The 18,348-nt window shown below is 56.0% G+C and overlaps 1 protein-coding gene across 1 annotated transcript in view; it reads right to left on the bottom strand.

Annotated features, from left to right (window-relative positions):
- The window catches only part of ALS2CL (ALS2 C-terminal like), a 19,307-nt gene extending 1,507 nt beyond the window's left edge, over positions 1-17,800 (bottom strand). Inside the window, exons 1-23 of the mRNA XM_006893042.1 lie at positions 17,698-17,800; positions 16,557-16,755; positions 16,106-16,171; positions 15,333-15,498; positions 14,798-14,929; positions 13,905-14,024; positions 11,872-11,930; positions 11,673-11,739; positions 11,022-11,221; positions 10,245-10,310; positions 9,684-9,782; positions 9,150-9,311; positions 8,066-8,177; positions 6,234-6,311; positions 5,577-5,707; positions 4,225-4,398; positions 3,985-4,081; positions 3,578-3,735; positions 2,902-2,970; positions 2,587-2,760; positions 1,375-1,417; positions 236-297; positions 2-142 (exon numbers count right to left, since the gene is read on the bottom strand). Of these exons, the coding sequence (XP_006893104.1) occupies positions 2-142; positions 236-297; positions 1,375-1,417; positions 2,587-2,760; positions 2,902-2,970; positions 3,578-3,735; positions 3,985-4,081; positions 4,225-4,398; positions 5,577-5,707; positions 6,234-6,311; positions 8,066-8,177; positions 9,150-9,311; positions 9,684-9,782; positions 10,245-10,310; positions 11,022-11,221; positions 11,673-11,739; positions 11,872-11,930; positions 13,905-14,024; positions 14,798-14,929; positions 15,333-15,498; positions 16,106-16,171; positions 16,557-16,755; positions 17,698-17,800 (2,678 nt within the window). The remainder of the gene's footprint in view (position 1; positions 143-235; positions 298-1,374; positions 1,418-2,586; positions 2,761-2,901; positions 2,971-3,577; positions 3,736-3,984; positions 4,082-4,224; positions 4,399-5,576; positions 5,708-6,233; positions 6,312-8,065; positions 8,178-9,149; positions 9,312-9,683; positions 9,783-10,244; positions 10,311-11,021; positions 11,222-11,672; positions 11,740-11,871; positions 11,931-13,904; positions 14,025-14,797; positions 14,930-15,332; positions 15,499-16,105; positions 16,172-16,556; positions 16,756-17,697) is intronic.
- Positions 17,801-18,348: the final 548 nt, after the last annotated feature.

Below are 18,348 nucleotides of genomic sequence, written 5' to 3'. Positions count from 1 at the left end.
AGATACCACGTAGATGAGCAGTGGCAGCAGGTCGTCCATGGGCAGTTTGTGTTCCCGGCCCAGCACCCGAGACACAGTCGCCTCAATTTCCCCGTAAGTCCTCTCCAGCACCTGCAGCTTCTCCCGTGGGTCCACTGTGGTGCTGCAGAGGTTCAAGGTCCTCAAGTTCAGGCCTGGCCAGTGCCCCCAACTCTGCCTCCTGCCCCCTCGCCTCCCAGGGCAGGCATGGACTCACATGATCTTCTGCAGGCACTCTGTGGCTGACAGGAAGCACTTGTCTCGGACCAGGGAGTATCTCTACACGGTGGGGGGAGCCAGGCTGGTTGGAAGTGTGGCCCCCCCAGCTCTGCCACCCCTCTCCCTGGGTTCCAGGGTGACCTTGAACCCTCTGCTACTTATCTTTTCCCCATCATTTAACTCTGACTCTACCATGCCCCCTCCCTACCTACAGCACATTCCTGACCCCAGTGTGGGCCTCAGTTTACCCAAGTGTAATATGGGTCATTGGTCTACAGAAGGAAGTAGTTCTGTGTACTGTTGAGTCAGAACCAACTCACAGCTGACCCTCCAGCAGGTGTTCAGAGGCAGTAAATTACATGGTAGGAGACGGCCCGTATTTCTCCCGCAGCACAGCTAGTGGATTCGAACTGCCTACCTTTGAGTTGGTGGCCCAATTCCTTACTACTAAGCCATCAGAGCTCATCTCCCCACTGCCAGAAGGTTGGGAGGGTCAAAATGGATAGCAACAACAATCGTAACAGCCAATGGGCACTGGGCACTGCTCAATTCTAAGAGCCTAGGTCAAGGGTTCCCAAGCCACTCGAAGCTCATCAGAATACCCTGAAACACTTCTTGGAAATGATCCCTGGGCCCAGCCCTGAGCCTCTGGCTCAGTGGGACCAGGTTGGGTCCAAGAATCTACCTTATTAGTAGAGCCCCAGATGGTGATAATGTTTCACACTGTGAGAACCACTGCCGCGTGTAACAGCCCCACGACTCAGTGAGGCTGAACAATATGCCTTCCTTTGACACGTGGCAAAATGGAGTCACAGCACAGCCAGCAAAGGCCACAGAGGGTTGGCGGCTGTGGATGAACCTGGTCACTGCAGGCCACCAGCTGAGTCCTGACCCAGACAGCAGTTAGAACTACGAGGAATGCCAGAGTCTCCTTCCGCATTCATCCCACATTAGTCCCGCGTTTCTACCCTGGACAAGCCCCTCAGCGGCCTCTGGCCAGCAATAGTGGGGAAGGGGCTCAACAGAAGCCTTGGGTGCTCTCTCAAATCTCATGGATCCCTAGACAGCTGGAGGTTCGGCTCAGGGCTCAGGCATCTCCCTCCTTGTGCCAGGTGACAGACGGACCCACCCTCTCACCTGATTGGTTGTCAGTGTGAGGTCCTTGAGGGGCCAGAGGTGCCTGGAATTAAGAGTGAGACACAGATGCTTACTAGGATGAGGTGGCAGAGGAGAGATGCCCTGTGCCGAGAGGACCAGGGGAAAGAGATGGGTCATCGTAGCTCCTCAGAGAAGGCCACGATGATGGAGCTGAGACATAAGGAGCCCCGAGGGGGCCCAGGAGGAGGTTCCCCCTTTCAGGTCCTGAAATGCAAGCGGGAGGGGTGGCACTCCACGCCTGGGTGTCCCCACATGGGCAGAGGTGGGAGCACTCCATGCCTGGGAACCCCAACGTGGGCAGAGTTGGGAGAGGAGACAGCTCAGTCAGATGTGCAGGTGGGGACACAGCTGTCACTGCCATGTGGCAAGGATGTGGGGCTGCAGAGCAGAGCAGGAAGTCAGTGCAGAGCAGGCAACCCCAAGAGCTGGGTGAGAAGGAACGAGCCTAGCCGGGGGGGGGGAGGGGGCGGACTGGAAGCCAGGTCTCTGTCCTGACAAGTGGTGGGTGGGGAAACCAAGGGAGCAAAGGAAACAGGTTTTGAGAAGCTGGGAGCCACCGTCACTGGTGACAAGGGAGTCCAGGGTGGGAAGGGTGAGGCATCATGTGTAGCATCAACACCACTTGACTTGCTCTGGGAATAGCCCTGTTTCTCCTGACAGGCCTTCCCCACCCCCACTCTTAGTCCAAAAGCCCCGACTTTGTCCAGCCCTAGGGATGGATATGGAGACAGGCTGACTCAGTCCCATCCATCTCTACTAAAGCTGCTCCCTGTGGGCTCTAGGGGGTAGGGGGAGCTGGCTGGGAGGGAAGAGGACACACTTGGAGTGGCCAGTAGGAGGGAGCAGAGAAAGAAGGGGTCTGTCTCCCTCTGTGTTCGAGCACCTAGCTTCAGCCTCACCTGACTGTAGACCCCCGGGGACATTCCGGGTTGCTGAGTGCCCTAGAGTTGGAACTGACCCATAGCTGACCCTCCAATGGGTTTTCAGAGGCAGTTAAAGGAGATTGCCCAGCCTTCTCCGTGGAGTGGTCTTGAACTGCAAGCCTTCACGATTGCAGTGCAGCTTCTTGCCGCTAGGCCACCAGAGCATGACCCCTTTTGGGCCATTCATTCCCTTCTATTTGCTTATCTGGCTGAGGGGCAGAGAGGGAGCTGAGCTGGGCGTGGCTAGCACGGGCGGGGCGGGGCTTACTTCTGCACGTCCAGGAACTCCAGCAGCTTGGTGTCAGAGAAGAGGCTCAGGTTGACGATGCCCTGGCTGTAGAGGCCATCCTCCCGCTCATGAAGCAGCAGGTAGAGCGTGAAGAGCTCGGGGTAGAAGCTGGGCAGCACCAAGGGCAGCACCACTCCGTGCACGTGCAGGTCCCTGAGACGCGCGGACAGCAAGCAGGGCGGGGTCAGCGGGACAGGGATTACCGGGCCACCCCTCTAATGGTCCGCAGAATCTCCACCCCAACAGCTCCACAGAAGGCCCTCCCCCAGTCGTTCACTCGCCCAAGATCCTCACCTTGTTTCCACATCTTCCTCCTCCTCTGGGGCCTGGCCCTTCCGCTGTAAGGCCACCTGCAGCAGAGCCCTGCAAACCAACGAGAGGGGGACATGGAATTAAGAGGCCCATTCACCCGGTCATGGAACCAGGGACCCCGGATCTGGTCTCAGAAGGCTAGACTGACAGAGGGTCAGCATGGAAATCTTGTCATCCAGCAACAGAGGGGCTGCATCTAAAATTCTTCCCTGTGAGAGCTGAATGGTCCCAGCTCCAAGCCCCAGTCAGAGATCAGCCTTCAGTGAGGTCCGTGAGAACTCAGCTTGGGAGGCAGACACCAAGCAGCAGTCTGAGATCAGCCTGCAATGAGGTCTGTGAGAACTCATGGGTCACAGCTCAGCCTGGGAGGCGGGCTCCGAGCCCCAGTTCGAGATCAGCCTGCAGTTAGGTCTGGGAGGCGGGCTCTGAGCCCCGGTCTGAGATCAGCCTGCAGTGAGGGGAGCACGCTCCCAGTGAGAACTAGAGACAGGCCCCCCGGGCATCACCTCCTTATCCTTTAGTCCTTTTCCCAGCCCACACTGACCAACTCCACAGTCCTCTATTGCTCCAGATCACTCTGGCCTGGACAGCTGGCACGTGAGTGGAAAAGTGAGACCCCTGTCCCCATTGCACGTCACAGGGTGTCCCCATGCCCCACCTGTAGGCAGCCCAGAGTTCCTGAGCATGCTGTTTCACCTCTTCCTGGGCCAAGCCCTGCAAATGCTTGTTGGCCCCGACTCCCGCATACGTGGCCTGGAAGGTCAGCATCAGCGTCCGGAGCAGCTTTCCCAGCGGGTGCAGGGCGCTGCCCAGAGCCTGGTCAGGGTGCAAACAATGAAGAGATGCTCAGTGCCACGGACTGGAGCACAGCCTGATCAGACTGGGATTCCACGAATGTACCCCATTTCACAGATGAGAACACTGAGGTTCCCGGGGAACAAAGGGCCTATAACTTTGTCTCCTCCAGTCAGCATCCTGCTATGAGAAACAGGGTCCTCCCGTGCGGGTGGCAGTAGGAATAGGTTCCCCTATGGGGTGCTCCATGTCCCACTCCAGGACCCTCACCTTCTTGAGGTACGGCTGCAGCATGTCGGGCTGCCGGTGCTGTAGCAACTCCTCCAGTATGTCTTCGATCCTGTTCTTGCTGTCCTCAGGGTGGGTCCTGGGTCCCACACACACAGACACGTCTCTCACCTACATCTGGGCCCAGGCCCTCTGCTGCAGAACACCTGCCCGTCCTGCCCACTCTGATCTCCAGCAACTTCATGGAAGCTTCTGTGGGAGCCCACCTGGACCCCGCCTCACCTCTCACAGCACAGGTACTCCTGGGATTTGCGCAGCTCTCTGGAGCTCTGCACATGGAAACCCAGCAGGGATTCCTGCAGGTCCTGGGGGCAGCCAGCACGCACAAAGTCCTGGAAAGGGTTGTATACACCCTGCCAGCGGCTCTCTACGGGGAAGGCGCCTTGGCCCAGCTGCCTGTGAGGGAGACAGAGCTAAGGTGGGCAGGGCTCAGTCCAAACCCGCCAAAGGGGTAGTAGCATTAGACCAGGGGAGGGTGATAGATTGAGGGATGCAGACGGGGTTGACCTCAAGGGTTCCAGGAGGAGAAAGGAAAAGCAGAGAGAGACAGAATCTACACAGAGATGGAAAAGACAGACAGGGACTTGCAGAGCCCTGGAAAGACAGAGATGCAAAGGCAGACAGACAGGAGAGATGGAGCCCTAATCCCAACAGTGCAGTGTTGGTCCCAGGACAGTCAATGGCCAAAGCCAGGGATTCCTTGGCCTTGAGGCCAAATGCTCCACCCTCCCATCATTCAGTTCCTCTCAGACCTCGATCCACCCAGCCACCAGGCCCAGGATCTGGCCGGGGCAAGGAGTGGGGGAGGAGATGGGAGACCCTCACACTGTCTAATAGCACTGACCCTCTGTTGCCATGGAATAGCCTATACCTGCAGCCCCCACCCCAAGACTTGAGTCATATCCCCAGGGTTTGCCCTCCACTCCCAGCTCCAGTCTCCAGGGTGGAAAAAACTCAAAAGGGTCAACATCTGAAATGCTGCCTGCTGGTGGAATCAATGCCTGGGGCTAGGCCCCATGAGACACTGACATCCCAAGGCTTCCTCAATACTCCAAGGGTGATTTTTATCCCCACAGGTCTGCCCTCCTTTCACATAACCTATGACACTAACAGCAAAGCCATTTAACTAGTTTCCTTGTTCACCTCGGCTGCTAGGGAACTCACAGCTAATGCGTAATGATAACCACTGTTGTTGGATCTATCTGTATCTCTCTCCTAAACTCAACTAGCATATTTATTTTCTATTTTATGCTTATTTATTTGTTTGTTTTATAAAGTACTTTTTAACCTTTCAAGGGAAAAAAAAGCAAAATCCAAGAAAAGTCCAACAGTATTTCTTCTCAAGTTCTGTTGCATGGGAATTATTTCCACACAGCCCTCGATTCTGAGTCAGCCTCTGATTGGACAGCTGTATGCCCTGGTGTCTCTGAGCCCACTAATGTGCTAGGAAGTCTCAGAGCTGAGGATGAAGAGGTTTTCCCTGAGAACTGAGTCCTTTGGGGCCGGAGCACAGACAAACAAGATGTCCCCAAGGCAGCTTCAGGATGCAAGGGTCAAACGGGCCAGGTTCTCACCGCTTCCGAGTGCTGCTGGGGTCCGGCGGGAGGGCAGCCGTGTCCAGCACGCCCTGTGTCTGCAGTCCTCTCCCCATTCCACTGCCGAAGGAGCCCTCCAGGGTGAAGCCATTGGGGAAAGTGACCTTGCCCTAGAAGCCAGGACAGAAAGCAGGGATATTCATATGTCCACCCATGACTCTGTCTGTCCAGCCATCTTTCTATCAGTGGCTGGGGGCTGACAGATGGGCTTCCCACTGGCCATCTCTATCTGCCCCCCCACCCCGAGGCCTCAGAATCTCCCCCATATGAGCCCTCACCACCAACAGCTGTGCCTAATGTCTGGGCCTCATCTATGAGGTCAAAGAGGGTAAGAAAAAAAAAAAGACACATGAGACAGTGGGAGAATCACCCATGTGCGGCTGGGTGGGAATGTAGCCAGGAGACCACCAGCTCCTGCTGGGCCCAAGAAGCCAGCTCGTCTACTCTCTGTTTGCTCTGGGGCCATGGCAGCTCCGTAGCAGGACCACTGCTTGATCAGCCCCTTGGATGTGGTCAAAGCAGGAGAAGTCCTCCTCCTCCGCTGGGTACACATACTCATCTGGGTCCAGCAAGGGTGATCAAAGACCCTCCCGGAGGACTTAGTGGGGTGTGGAGTGGAGTCTCAGTGGCACCTACCTTGCCCATGAGGGTCAGGTCCCTGGTGAAGGTGCCCTCGTAAAGTGAGTCATCTTCAGAGAGGAGGACACCTGAGCCCTGTGGAAGGAACCAGAAGAATGGTGGACAAGGAAGGACCAGGGGTGTGGAGGGGACAGCAGGCAAGAGGAACGTGGCCTTGACTCCTGGAGAGAGGGGTCCTGAGCCCGATCCCACCTCCTGGATCACGCCTGGGTTAAGACACCAGCCCTTGGTCCACTGAGTATTATTAGCCCTGTGCAGTTCACCTCTGAGAACCCCTGAATGCCCCCAAATACAAATACACCTCCAACTCTGGCTCCTCATAGCCAGTAGCTTCTCTTGGAGCATGCGGGAGACCCTTCCTACCCACAGAAGTACAAGCCGGGCTTCACCTGAACCATCCCTGTCTCCCCGTCACTACTAGACAGTAGAGCTAAGTGCCCTCATTGCAGTGGCTGCAAGGAAGCTCAGGGCAAAAGGAGACACAATCTGAGTGTAGCTCACTTCTGATCTGTATCAGGCACCTACCCTGGTCTCCACCCACCCCTGCCGTATCTGTCCTGTGGGCCTCTTTCAAAACTTTCTTTTTTCTTTTATGTTTTTTTTCCCTTGTGATTTTATCAAAAGTTTACAGAAAAGTAGGATTTTCATTCATTCATTGTTGCACATTCCTTCAATCCTACCCAAGAATCAAAACCCCACTGCCCTCAAGTCAAGTTCAAATCAGAGCCACCCCACTGGGCTGCCTATCACTGCAAAGCCATGGATGGGTTCGAACAGCCGACCTTTTGGTTAGCTGCCTGACATGTTACTCACTCTGTTCTTCCTGAACAAAGTGGAACCTAAATAAACAAACAAGCTATGGTAACACTAAGCGTCACCCGGCCAGCGCCCCGCAGTGCCAGCACCTGGCAGGGGTGGGTGGGACAGAGGCGGGTGCTGCACACCCAGGCTCAGGACGTCAGGGGTTGAGCCCTGGCTCTGTTGCTCGGAAGTTGTGTGTGGCATTGGGTGGGTCCTCTGAGTCTCACATCTGTCATTCATACGCTTGGGACAATGACGCAGACATGCAGGATTACTAGAGGATTATACAAGATCACACTGTAAGGTTTAGCCCTAAGCCAGGTACCAAATGACAAGGGGAAAAAAACAAACAAAAAAAAATAACCCCAAATCCACTGGTCAGGTCATGACCAATATACACCAACCCTATGTCAGGTTTCCATAACTATAAATCTTCATAGGCGGTGACTTCCATCTTTCAGTGGAGGAACAGCTGGTGGACTTGAACTGCTGACCTTGTGGTCAGCAGCCCAACACATTACTCACTACTCCCCTAGCACTCCTTGGCTAACAAGTCAAGGAATTAGAAGTGGATCAGCTTGAATAGGAGAATGATGGGGTGACTCTGGAGATACCTGTTCAAGTATTGATTGAATGGGGTTCAAATTAGGAGGCCAATGGGGGGGTACAAAGACAGGAGACCACCAGCCTCCGCTGGTCCTAGGGCAGTGTATCATCACGGACTTTAATCTCACTATTATACCGAGGTTTTGGGGATAAGTATTTCTAACTTGAGTATCAACAGAGAAACTGAGGCTGGGAGGGCCAGGAACCTGGTCAAGGTCAAGGCAGAAGGGTGAGCAAGCTGGATTCCCACCCCAGTTTTGGCTTCCCCCAGCACCCAGGATGTCCGCTTCCTGCCCTGTCCACCCTTGATCAGCCTCGGCTCAGATGACGCATGACTGACTGAAGGAAAGTTCCAGAAATTCAGCCCAGTACTGAGCGCAAGGAGAAGGGCAGCTTGGGCCACACGCAGGTCACCCACTTACCACTATCTTGTCGGCCTGGAAGGAGCCCTGATAGCAGATGCCTGCCTGGGTGACCACGACGCCCGGGCCATGGTGCAGGTCAGCCTGCCACATGCCGATATAGCGCTCGCCCCTGGGGAGGAGGGAGTTGGGACAGAGCTGGATCAGAATCATATCTACTGACCAAATGCGTGCTGGGGCAGAGGGTGGAGGGCAGACAAGGAGCAAGGACAGACACAGGCAGGAGTGGTTAGGACCCCCAAGGGGAAGAGAAAGTAGGGGATGGCATCCTGGAAGGCTTCCTGGAGGAGGTGGCAGAAGGGTAGTTAGAATGTGCTGGGGTAATACATGAACAGGTAAAGTCACAGATGTAGGAGTGAAAGACAGGTTAAGAAGAGTCAGTGGCTGAGAAAGGCTGGAAAGGTGCATGGGGGCGATAGGGGTAGAAGTGAACCTTCAAATGCTAGGTCCAGGGCCTGGGCTTTTTGTCCCATGGCCTGGAGAGCCAGGAAGGGCTACAATTTTTAGATGGGACGAGCCAGGACTTAGAATTACAAGGAGCGGGGGTGAGCTTTGGTGGCCTAGTGGCAAGAAGCTGCACTGCAATCCCAGAGGTATGCAGTTTGAATCCACCAGATGTTCTGCTAGAAAAGAAGGGACAATCTCCTCCTGTACCAGTCAGATCTGATTTGATGTTACACGCACACAAAAAAATAATAAAATAAAATAAAACAAAAAAAAAATTTAAAAGAATTACAAGGAGCAGTGGAAGGGAGGCCAGGGTTCTCACAGCCTCAGCCTGAGCTACTGAGGGAGGGAAAGAGAGCACTGAAGAGAGACCCTCGGTATTAAACTCCTGGCATTTATCTCAGGAATCTGAGCTACACATCTATCTGAGAGATACTAGGTCTGTGAAGGTCTCTACTCCTCAGGCCCCCAGGATAGTCTATCTCCTGTCCCCTCAGACCAGCACCCCCCATTCCAGCATAGGTCACTAGACCCTCAGAAACTCCCTCCCCCCAGGACAGGGCCTGTCTCTCCAGACCACAGGGCAGGGCCCATCCCAGAGGACCCTGTGAAGCAGGGCCATTCTGAGGGGGCTCACCTGTCTCCGTCTTCCCCAATGCCGTAGCCACTCCTCTGATCCCGCTCCCAGTGGCCGGTGTACTTGTAGCTATGCGGAGCCTGCAGGGGGCTCTCAAGGACACCAAAACCATGCCGCAGACCCTCCTGGAAGTAGCCCTTGTACACTTCATCAGTGCTGTACCTGAGGAGGATCAAAACTGCCAGTCCTGCCTCAGAGAACTCGGCCCAGAGGACAAGCCCATCCCAGGAGTGCCTCCCCCATCAGGCCTGTCCCCGTCAGGCTTCTCCCCATCAGGTCTCCCCTGTCAGGCCTCCCACCATCAGGCCTTCCCTGGTCAGGCCTCCCCCATCAGGCTGCTCCCCGCCAGTCTTTCCCCCCATCAGGCCTCCCTCCATCAGACCTTCTCCCTGTCAGGCCTTCCCCATCAGGTCTCCCCTGTCAGGCCTCCCACCATCAGGCCTTCCCTGGTCAGGCCTCCCCACATCAGACCTTCCCCCTGTCAGGCCGCCCCCCATCAGACCTTCCCCCCCGTCAGGCCACGGGCTCACTTACTCACAGATGCCATAGCCACACATGCTGCCTTCCCGCCAATGGCACTTGTAACAGTCAAATTTGTCCTCGGCGGCCTGGGGCACCAGGCAGATGCCAAAGCTGAGCAGGTGTGATGGGAGAGGTTGAGAAGTCCGTACTGGACCCCCCCCCCCGGTCATCCTGACCTGAGAAGCCCTGTTACAGCTTCCCTACGGTACCAGTGACCCTGCCTCCCAGGAGCCACCTGAGACAGTGGGGGGAAATCTCAGGGGTGCCCAGCTCCTCGCTTCTCCCCAAAGGCCTGTCCCAGGACACTCCCTCCCTCCATCCTGTCCCCGGTGACTCTGAGCGCACCCTCTGGTCTTATACCACCTCCCTCCAAGACCCTGAGCTGAGAGCCGTCTCCTACTCGGGGCCTCAGTTTCCCCTTCGTTACAAGGGGGTAGGGGGCTGAACTGGATAGTCTCTAAGGCTTACACTGAGTTTGGGAAAGTAGGATAGGACCTAGCTGGTGACCACAGAAGGGGGGAACCCACTCCCTTGCCCACCATGCAGACCCAGCAGCAGTCCTGACAGCCTTACCCGTGCTCCAGGCCCTGGCGGAAATAGCCCACATGATTTTGCCCGTCAGGCCACTTCAGTGTGCCCCTGGAACACAGACAAGGCCCGCAGGCATCAGGCCTGCCCAGCCACCCCTCACCACACACATTAATTCCAAACAGCCATTAGCCACAGACTTCCCTAAGCTTCGGGGCCCCCTTGACTAGACTCTTCCTCTAATTGTCCTCTTATCTGAGCCTTAAACTCACACAGCAAGCCCTTTTTAGTTTCTTCATTTCTGGCTAAAGGCACATCCATCAGGTTCCATTAGGAGCTCCCTAGGAAACATCTAGGTTCCCTTTTCTCCATGACAGTCAGGAAGCTCAAAGCTAAAATTCAAGTTCGAACCAGCTAAGGTGGGAAGTTTAAACCCACCAGATACAGAAGTTTGCGTGATAAGATGATTGTCTATCAGAATCAGCTTGCTCCAGGAGGACTTTGAGGAACAAACAGGACTCACAAAGACCTAATTTGTTAGCAGTCAGCTGCTTTAATCACTGTGCCACCAGGGCAGGGCCGCCTCAGAGCCCTTGGTCTGCATTTATCCTCACGATGGCCCCCTGAGGGCACCACTAACACTGTCCCTGTTCTAGAGATGAGACAGCTGCGGGGCAGTGCCTCCCCCAAGATGCTCAGCTGACTTGGAGTCAGGGAGAGAACAAACACAGAAAGGTGGGGCAGGGACCAGCACCCCCAATTTGGCAGATGAGGAAATCAAGGCCCAGAAGCCTGGCCCGGCTGGAGCCCCCGGTCACTCACTTGCCATGGGGTCTGCCCTGGCACCACTCGCCTTCATAGGTGGCCTGGCAGAGCCGGCCCTCCCGACAGAAGGTGTATGTCGCACAGCGGCAGGTGGGGGGCTCAGGCGAATCCAGGCCCCTTGCCCCCAGCACCGGGAAGTCCTTCTTCCCACGGAGGGCTTGGCACACAGCCTGGGTCACGTTCCACTGCCAGACCACCTGGTGGGGACAGGGGAGCACAGGGCAGGTCAGTGGTGCTGCATGCACCCCCTCCAGGAAGCCCCCCTCAAGTCAGCCACAGATTGCAACAGCTCCAGAAACCTCCTCCAGCCAGGTCTACCACTGGGAGACTCTCTTAGCCTCTCCCCACTGCTTCCCAGGGCCCTCCAGGGAGACCTGAGGTCCCTGTCTGCAGTTTCAGGGTCTACCCTGCACAGCTGGACAAGGCCCGCGGCAGGGACTGGCAAAGCCCTCAATCCTGCATTCTTGGGAATAAGTTGTCCTCCACAGCATTCTGATCCCAGACCCCAGGCTGTCCACAGCCCTTAACCTGACTAAAGTTCAACCGCTGACCCTGGAATGACATGACCGTGATCCCAGAGGTCTGATGACCCCTGTCCCTGCAGAATCACACACTCTCGCTCCCCCCGTCACCCTGACCCACACTCACCCGGTCCTCGGGGTCCTTGGTGCAAAAGGAGAATTCCTCCTCAGGAGTGAGGACGTGGAACGTGTTCCTAGAGAGAAGGAGGTGAGGAACAGGCTGGCCCTGTCCTGGTAGGGGGCCCCTAACGTGAGCCCAGGCCCGTGGCTACAGGTCACAGAGGTGGAGGGAGGGCAGGGCTGGAGACAAAAGAAGGGCTGCGCACCTGTCCTGTCCAGGATCTAACCACACCAGCTTCAGATCAAAGGTGTGGACGTGGTGACCCTAGAAGAAGACAGGGCACAGGGGTCATGCAGAGCCCACACCAGGTGCTCACATAGGTCTCTGGTTCAATCTTGCCCCAGGACTGACCCCACCAACAGTCCCAGGATCCCCTAAGCTGCTCAGGTCCACATCCCAACATCTCTCCCCCATCCCCAGAACAATTTCTCTACTCCCCCACCCATCCAAGGCCAGGAATGGGGACCAATTTCCCCTTCTTTCTACCTGTCACACCTGCTGGAGACCTCTCTAAGGTTCCTGCTGTCTGGAAGATGAGCCCAGGCTCCGAGTGAACCCCTCATTCAAGATTCACTCAGGCCGCCCCAGCCCAGCTCACATGCCTGTACCCCACATTTCTGTACACCACCGGCATCGTAATCACACACCTGTACCTATGGGAAGCCAAACTTTATACCAAATATTATTATGAAAATCCTCGTTCAGGAATTGAAGGAAGTGCAGATTTATAAGTTAGGATTTCTCTTGTGGCAGATCCCAGAAAATGAGCTGTTTGTTTCCTGCAGACAGGAGACAGGTAGGGCCCTCCTACAGAGTGTTACTTCCTGGGAAATACTTCCTGAGCTAGAGCATTGGGCTGACAATAGAGAAAAATAGAGCCTTCATTTACAAGGAATTCCTTTTGTTATTTGCTTCCCCAGATTATCAATAAATACACAGAGAAACATGACTTGGGGTCTTCAGTCGAGAACTACTGGCCCCCTGTTTTGTGCTCTCTGCTCTATCACATTCCTGGCTGTTTGTCTCTTTATTAATAATTATAAAATTATTCCATTCTTTGGGACCCTCGGTCTGCAACATGTACCTGTGTGGCCACGCACACCTGTACCTTCTTGACCCCGCCCACAATTCTCCCGTTAAGCTTTACCTGTCCCGCTCCTTCTACCTGGAGTGCCATCCCTGCCCTAAGGGTCAGACCCACACCTCCTCCCCTGGAAAAATTCTGTGCAGCCACCCCAGTCTGGCCCAGACAGGCCAGTCACTGCCCCAGGAGTGAAGCTTTTTGGAGGAGGTGGTGGCAGGTCTAGGTTCAGAGAAGGAGTTTTCCAGATACAGGTCAGAGACAAGATCAGGTCAGCCAGAGAGGAGGATGTGTAAAGGCCCAGAGGTGGGAAAGAGCTTGGCACATCGAGTGGTGGAAACTCTTGGGTGTATCTGGAGTGTGAAGTTAGGAGTGGAGCCCAGGAGGGAGATTCAAACTAAAAAAGAACTCCCAAACCAAAGATCAGGAGACAGGGGACTAGACTAGGAAAAAGCATCCCTCCTGGGCTGTCACAAATTGCAGTATGTCCCCCCAAAATAGACGATAACTTGCCTAGGTCGTAATTCCCAGTATCGTACTGTCTCTGTTTTGTACAAACTCACTAAGGATCATGCCCATTTTAGAGATGAGGAGCTGACTATCTGTAACCAACCGCGCTCCCTCAGACAGCACGTGGGTGACGGCACCACGCTGCCCACAGCTGCTGGGTGACTGCTTCCACCTAGCTGTTGGCCTTTCTGCACCCCACAAGCTCTCCAAGTCCACATTGCTTGTCCTTTCCCACTGCTTCAGCCGGACCTCCAAGGGTCCAATGTGAGAAGAATGCCCTCCTCGCCAGAGAAGAGAGACCTCCCCCAACCTGGTGAAACGCAAGACACGCTTTGGGTGGGCAGCAACAGCCATGGCTGAACTGGAGAACTAACGTGAAATGAGATGAGACCTTGGAGGACAGGGAGAACCAATACTGGCAGGACTGAGAACTCTGCTGGACAACTGGGAGGGAGGGAAGCCAATATTGGCAGGACTGAGAACTTGGGAACACTGCCAGGATCAAGGCTGAGGTGTGTACATGCACATTGTGGGAGCTGTATTGACTGTGTTCTGTTATTAGTCTGAATTATAACCTTCTGACTTCCTCAGTTAAAAAAAAAAAAGAGTCCACTGTGGCCCCAAGGCCTCAGGTCGCCCCAACCAACCTGCAGGAGGATGAGGGCATCATCAAACAGCAGCACACGCTCCGCTCGCAGCGGGGAGACCGTCACAGGAATGTCCCGGCTGTCCTGTAGGAGTCGGTGAGCAGGGGTGCACAGCACAGGCTGGGAGGCGAGCAGGAGAGGCAAGGCTCAGGCTTCCTGTCCCGGAAGCAGTCAGCTGCCCAGTCACTTGTCCCCCTCGGGGCAGTCGAGGCTGAGAGCTGACTCCAGACAGCAGGGTCCTGCCCACCCCTCTGCACTCCAGACACCTGCTACAGGTCTCCTCAGGTGGACCTGAGGGCTCCCCCCAAGTCAGTGGTAAGCACACAGCTCAAGCCATGGATTTGAGGGATAGGGGTCATTACTGGTCTCTCAGTAGTGCAGTATCAATTCTTTCTCTAGAAGCTTCACTTTGTCCATCCTTGCCCCCATCCACCCCCATGCCCTGACCCTAGCCAGGCTCTTATGAATTCTCACTTCAGATTCTAGCAGTAAGAACTGTTCTTCCTAATTCGCTGTCCTGAGTCTATTATACCCTCTTGGAGCCCAGGAGACGCTGTCTCTCAGGACAGAGCACAGGGGAGTGAGTGACAAGGGACAAAGGACAGTTGTTCGTTGACACCCCATCTCCACTCAGGCCTCAAGAGGGAGATGATGGTCAGTCTGGCTGACCACCGCTTCTCCAGAACCGGCAGAGGCCTTAGTCCAGGATGTGCTTAGGCAAGGGACAAGGCAGGGTGGGCAGAGGGACCTTCTAGACCACCTGGTTCAGCCGTGCCCTCCTCTCCCAGGTGGGGAAGGTGAGGGACAGGGAGTAAAGCGAGAGACGCCTGAGCTGGCCAGCAGGCCACACAGGGTGCGGAACTTGCCTGACCACCCTCGGGCCCCACACTCACCCTCAGCCTGCTGCTCAGCGTTGACCAGAGCGCCTGCGTGGCCTCCGCCTGGCCCAGCGCCTGCCTCAGGAAAGACTGCAGGCTCCCGAAGAGGGTGGCCGCGTGCACCACCAGCTTCCGGGCAGGGTGACACTGCAGGGGGACAGGGGCGTAGGGGCAGGGAACAACTTAAGGGAAGCTCTCCCACTTTGTGGTGGCTGGCCCCACCATGCCCCTGCCAGGGGGCCTGACACGAGGCCCAAGTTCACCCTTATCTCTCTGACAATTCCTCTTCCTTTTGGGGGAGGACTGGTCAGGGCCACTTGATGACCCCCTAGGCTTTGCTCTGACATGAGTCCTCATACCCAGCACAGAAGTCTGCATCTGTTCTCTGGGTTTCTACCAGCTCCATCAAGGCAAAGTCAAGTGTCACAGAGCCCCCAGGACAGAACATGTCCCCCCCTTCACCCCTCAGTGGCTGTCTGAGTACAAGGTGAGTCCCTTGAGCCTGGGCCCCATCTCCCCCTCCCAGCACCCCGGGGGCCCTGGTACCCACCTCCCCGACAGTGTCCCCGAGGCTCAGCAGCAGATGCACGTACTTCTGCACGTGGTGGGTGAGCGGCTGGCAGAGGGCCTGGGCCAGCACGGGGCCCGCGGTACCCTCGGAGATCACGTCCGACAGGATTTGTCGCAGCATCTTCCGCTGGCCCCGCCAGTACTCACTGAAGCGGGGGAGTCACACACCAGCTCAGTCTCCCCCTACCCATTCCTGCTCCCACCACCACCGTCACCTCCCAGCGCAGGATCCAGTACCAGGCTCAGCTCTCCCATCAGACAGGCACAGAGCTGAAGTCAGCACTACTGAGAGTGAACAAGCACCAGAATCTCAGAGCCTGGTGGCGTAGTAGGAAGGAACTGTGTGCTGACAACACAGAGGCAGGCGGTTCGAATTCTACCAGCTGTTTCGCAGGGGAAAGACGGACAATCTCCTCCCGCGTCATTTGCTGCCTCTGAAATCTCGCTAGAGAGTGAGCCCTGAGTCAGTTCTGACTAGATGGCACATAAACAACATCTCAGAGCCTAGGGATCGCTGAACATCTACCCTGGGTAGGAACATCTCTCCTCCCCAAGGCCGGCGTCATCGGAGACGGCTCTGCTCACAGCCTCACAAAGCCTTCTCTCCTCGTCTCCCGGGCGGGCGTGGAATTGTCAGAGCCCAGCGTGCTCCTGGTGAGTCAAGGACTGAGACACCAGCTGTTCTGTAGACCCAGCTTCCCTGGCCTGACATCCGCATCCCTTCCTGACCCACCGCCACACGGTTGTGCTCACCTCTTCCTCTTGCCTGCCTTCTGGAAGGCTTGGACCACCACACAGTTCGTGTAGGACTGGATGTACCTGTGGGCACCATGGAGCAGCCGCTGCAAGCCCAGCCCTGCTCCAAACCCCAGCCCCTACCCTTCTTCCCATCCAATGACCCGCTGTGGCCCTTAGAACCAAGGCAGGGTTCTAACTACAAAATCTCCCTTCCTTTGAGGTCCCCCCATGACTCGGGGTGGGGGTGTCTGCAGTACCTGAACCTGCTGCCAAGCTTTCCCCAAGCCCAGGTGGGGACAATCCCAGATAAGCCCTGACTGTTAAGATGAGCCTCCAAGCTGAACAGCCAACCCTAGCTCCACTCTGACCTTGGCTTAAACCCTGACTCAGGTGAGTACAGCCCCAGGGAAGGCCTAGTGCCAAGAGCAGCCCTGAGGCCCGGGCTGAGCTGCTTCATCTGCCTTACTCCAGGTAGACCTGCAGGACACGGTCAGCATCACGTAGCAGCAGCAGGGACTCCAGGCCCTTGGAGTCTGGGTGAAGCAGCCTCTCTCGCAGTGAATGTAGGCTCTCTTCTGTCACCTCCCAGAGACACTGGGAGCTCTTGTGCAGCTGTTGCAGGAGCCGCAGGCACTCCCTTCCCCGGGGGTCCGAGGGCTCTGGAGCTGGGCGAGAACAGAGCCACACAGTCAGGACGGAGCACACACAGGGCCAGGGGGAGCATGCAAGGGCCAGCAGGACCCCACAGCCCGGATCTGCAGCCAGGGCCCTGTATTCTTGGGGGTCTCAGGGAACAGGGTTGGAAGGAGATGTGTGCCCTTAAGCCTAGCAGGGGATGGGCAGGCCGCAGCAGTGGGCAGCACCCTTGAGGGATAAAATGGGGTGAGCGTTCACCTTCTCACTGCACAGGGCTAACAAGATAATCTAGAGAAGTTCAGCATATTAGCCCCCAAGTTGCTGGGCTTCTTTGTCCCTGGACTCCTACATTGCAGGATGTGGAGAGCCTGGGCTACTCAGTCCTCTGCAATTGGACAGGTGGACAGAGGCCCCAGGAGGAAGGAGCCTGCCCGTCCAGCTTCACTTTCAAGCTGGAATTAAAACTTAGGCATCCCGTCTTCCAGCCAGGCTTCTGGGCACCACCGATGTGGAAGGGAACAGACGGAGCTCAAGAAGGTCATCAGTGGGTAGGAGCTAGGATGCAAACTCATGGCCTGGCCTTCAAAGTCCACTTGAAAACAAAGTAGCCAACATCACCAGTTGGGACCCTGGTGCCACGTGAAGATGCCAGAACCAAGAGTCACTAGCCCCACCTGAAGTGGAGAAAGCAGGAGCCTTCCAGGTGGCTAGCCAACCTGTTCCAGGAGTTCTGGTGGCCTAGCCACAAAGGCAGTGTCTCTCTGTGGTTCAAAGATGTGGGAGAAAGATGGTTAATCTTCTGCACAATTTACAGTCTCCACAAACTCGACAGTAGGTCTGCTGGGAGCCTGCTCTGACTTGAATTCAATGAGGTTTTTTGAGAGTCAACCAGTGCTCAGAGAGCCCAGCAGGACAGGGCTCTTACTGGTTCTTGCATGCCCCATCCCACCCCCTGGAAAGCCTGGACTCACCACCTGTAACCAGCGGCTGGAGCACAAGGCTGTTGATGCGGGCGAGCGTGGCTGAGAAGACCTCCTCCAGCCGCAGCAGGGAGGACTCCTCGGGGCTGCACATGGCCAGGGCGCTGGACGCAGGGCCTCTGAGTAGAGCAGACAGCAATGTCTCTTAGGGAGGCATGTTTGGTGTTATCCCAGGACCAGAACTCAGAAGCAAAGCCTTTGACTGTCCCACATCTGAGCTGGAATGAAATGAGGATGCCGCAAAGGTGGACTTGAAACGAGCCCTGATGCTCTATCCTGTCTCCATCGTCGTACAGCTGGGGAAACTCAGAGGACTGCGAGACGGCACAGAACTGCCAAGGGAAGCAGATGTTCATCAAAACCAGTCTGCTCTGTTCACTGCTCTTCTCAACATCCTCCCCCCCACCCCATGGCTCCCCAGTGACCAGGGTAAATTAATATCCAGTGGTGCTCTGACCCAACTCCTTCCTCATGAAGTCTGCTCAGAGACACTGCAGTTTCTGAAGACAGGCAGGTTGTCAGAAGGGCATGATGACCTTGACCTCAAAGCTGTAGCTCATGGCTCCCTGCCACCCAAAAGCACTAAACAAACAAGGAGAAGCCTAGGGGACCAGAGGGTGCCTGGAGACGTCCTTCTAGACA

Source organism: Elephantulus edwardii, unplaced genomic scaffold (genome assembly GCF_000299155.1).
Source record: "Elephantulus edwardii isolate Elephantulus edwardi_28Jun2011 unplaced genomic scaffold, EleEdw1.0 scaffold00121, whole genome shotgun sequence".
Classification (NCBI taxonomy): domain Eukaryota; kingdom Metazoa; phylum Chordata; class Mammalia; order Macroscelidea; family Macroscelididae; genus Elephantulus; species Elephantulus edwardii.
This window is presented reverse-complemented; position numbering and strand designations above follow the sequence as displayed.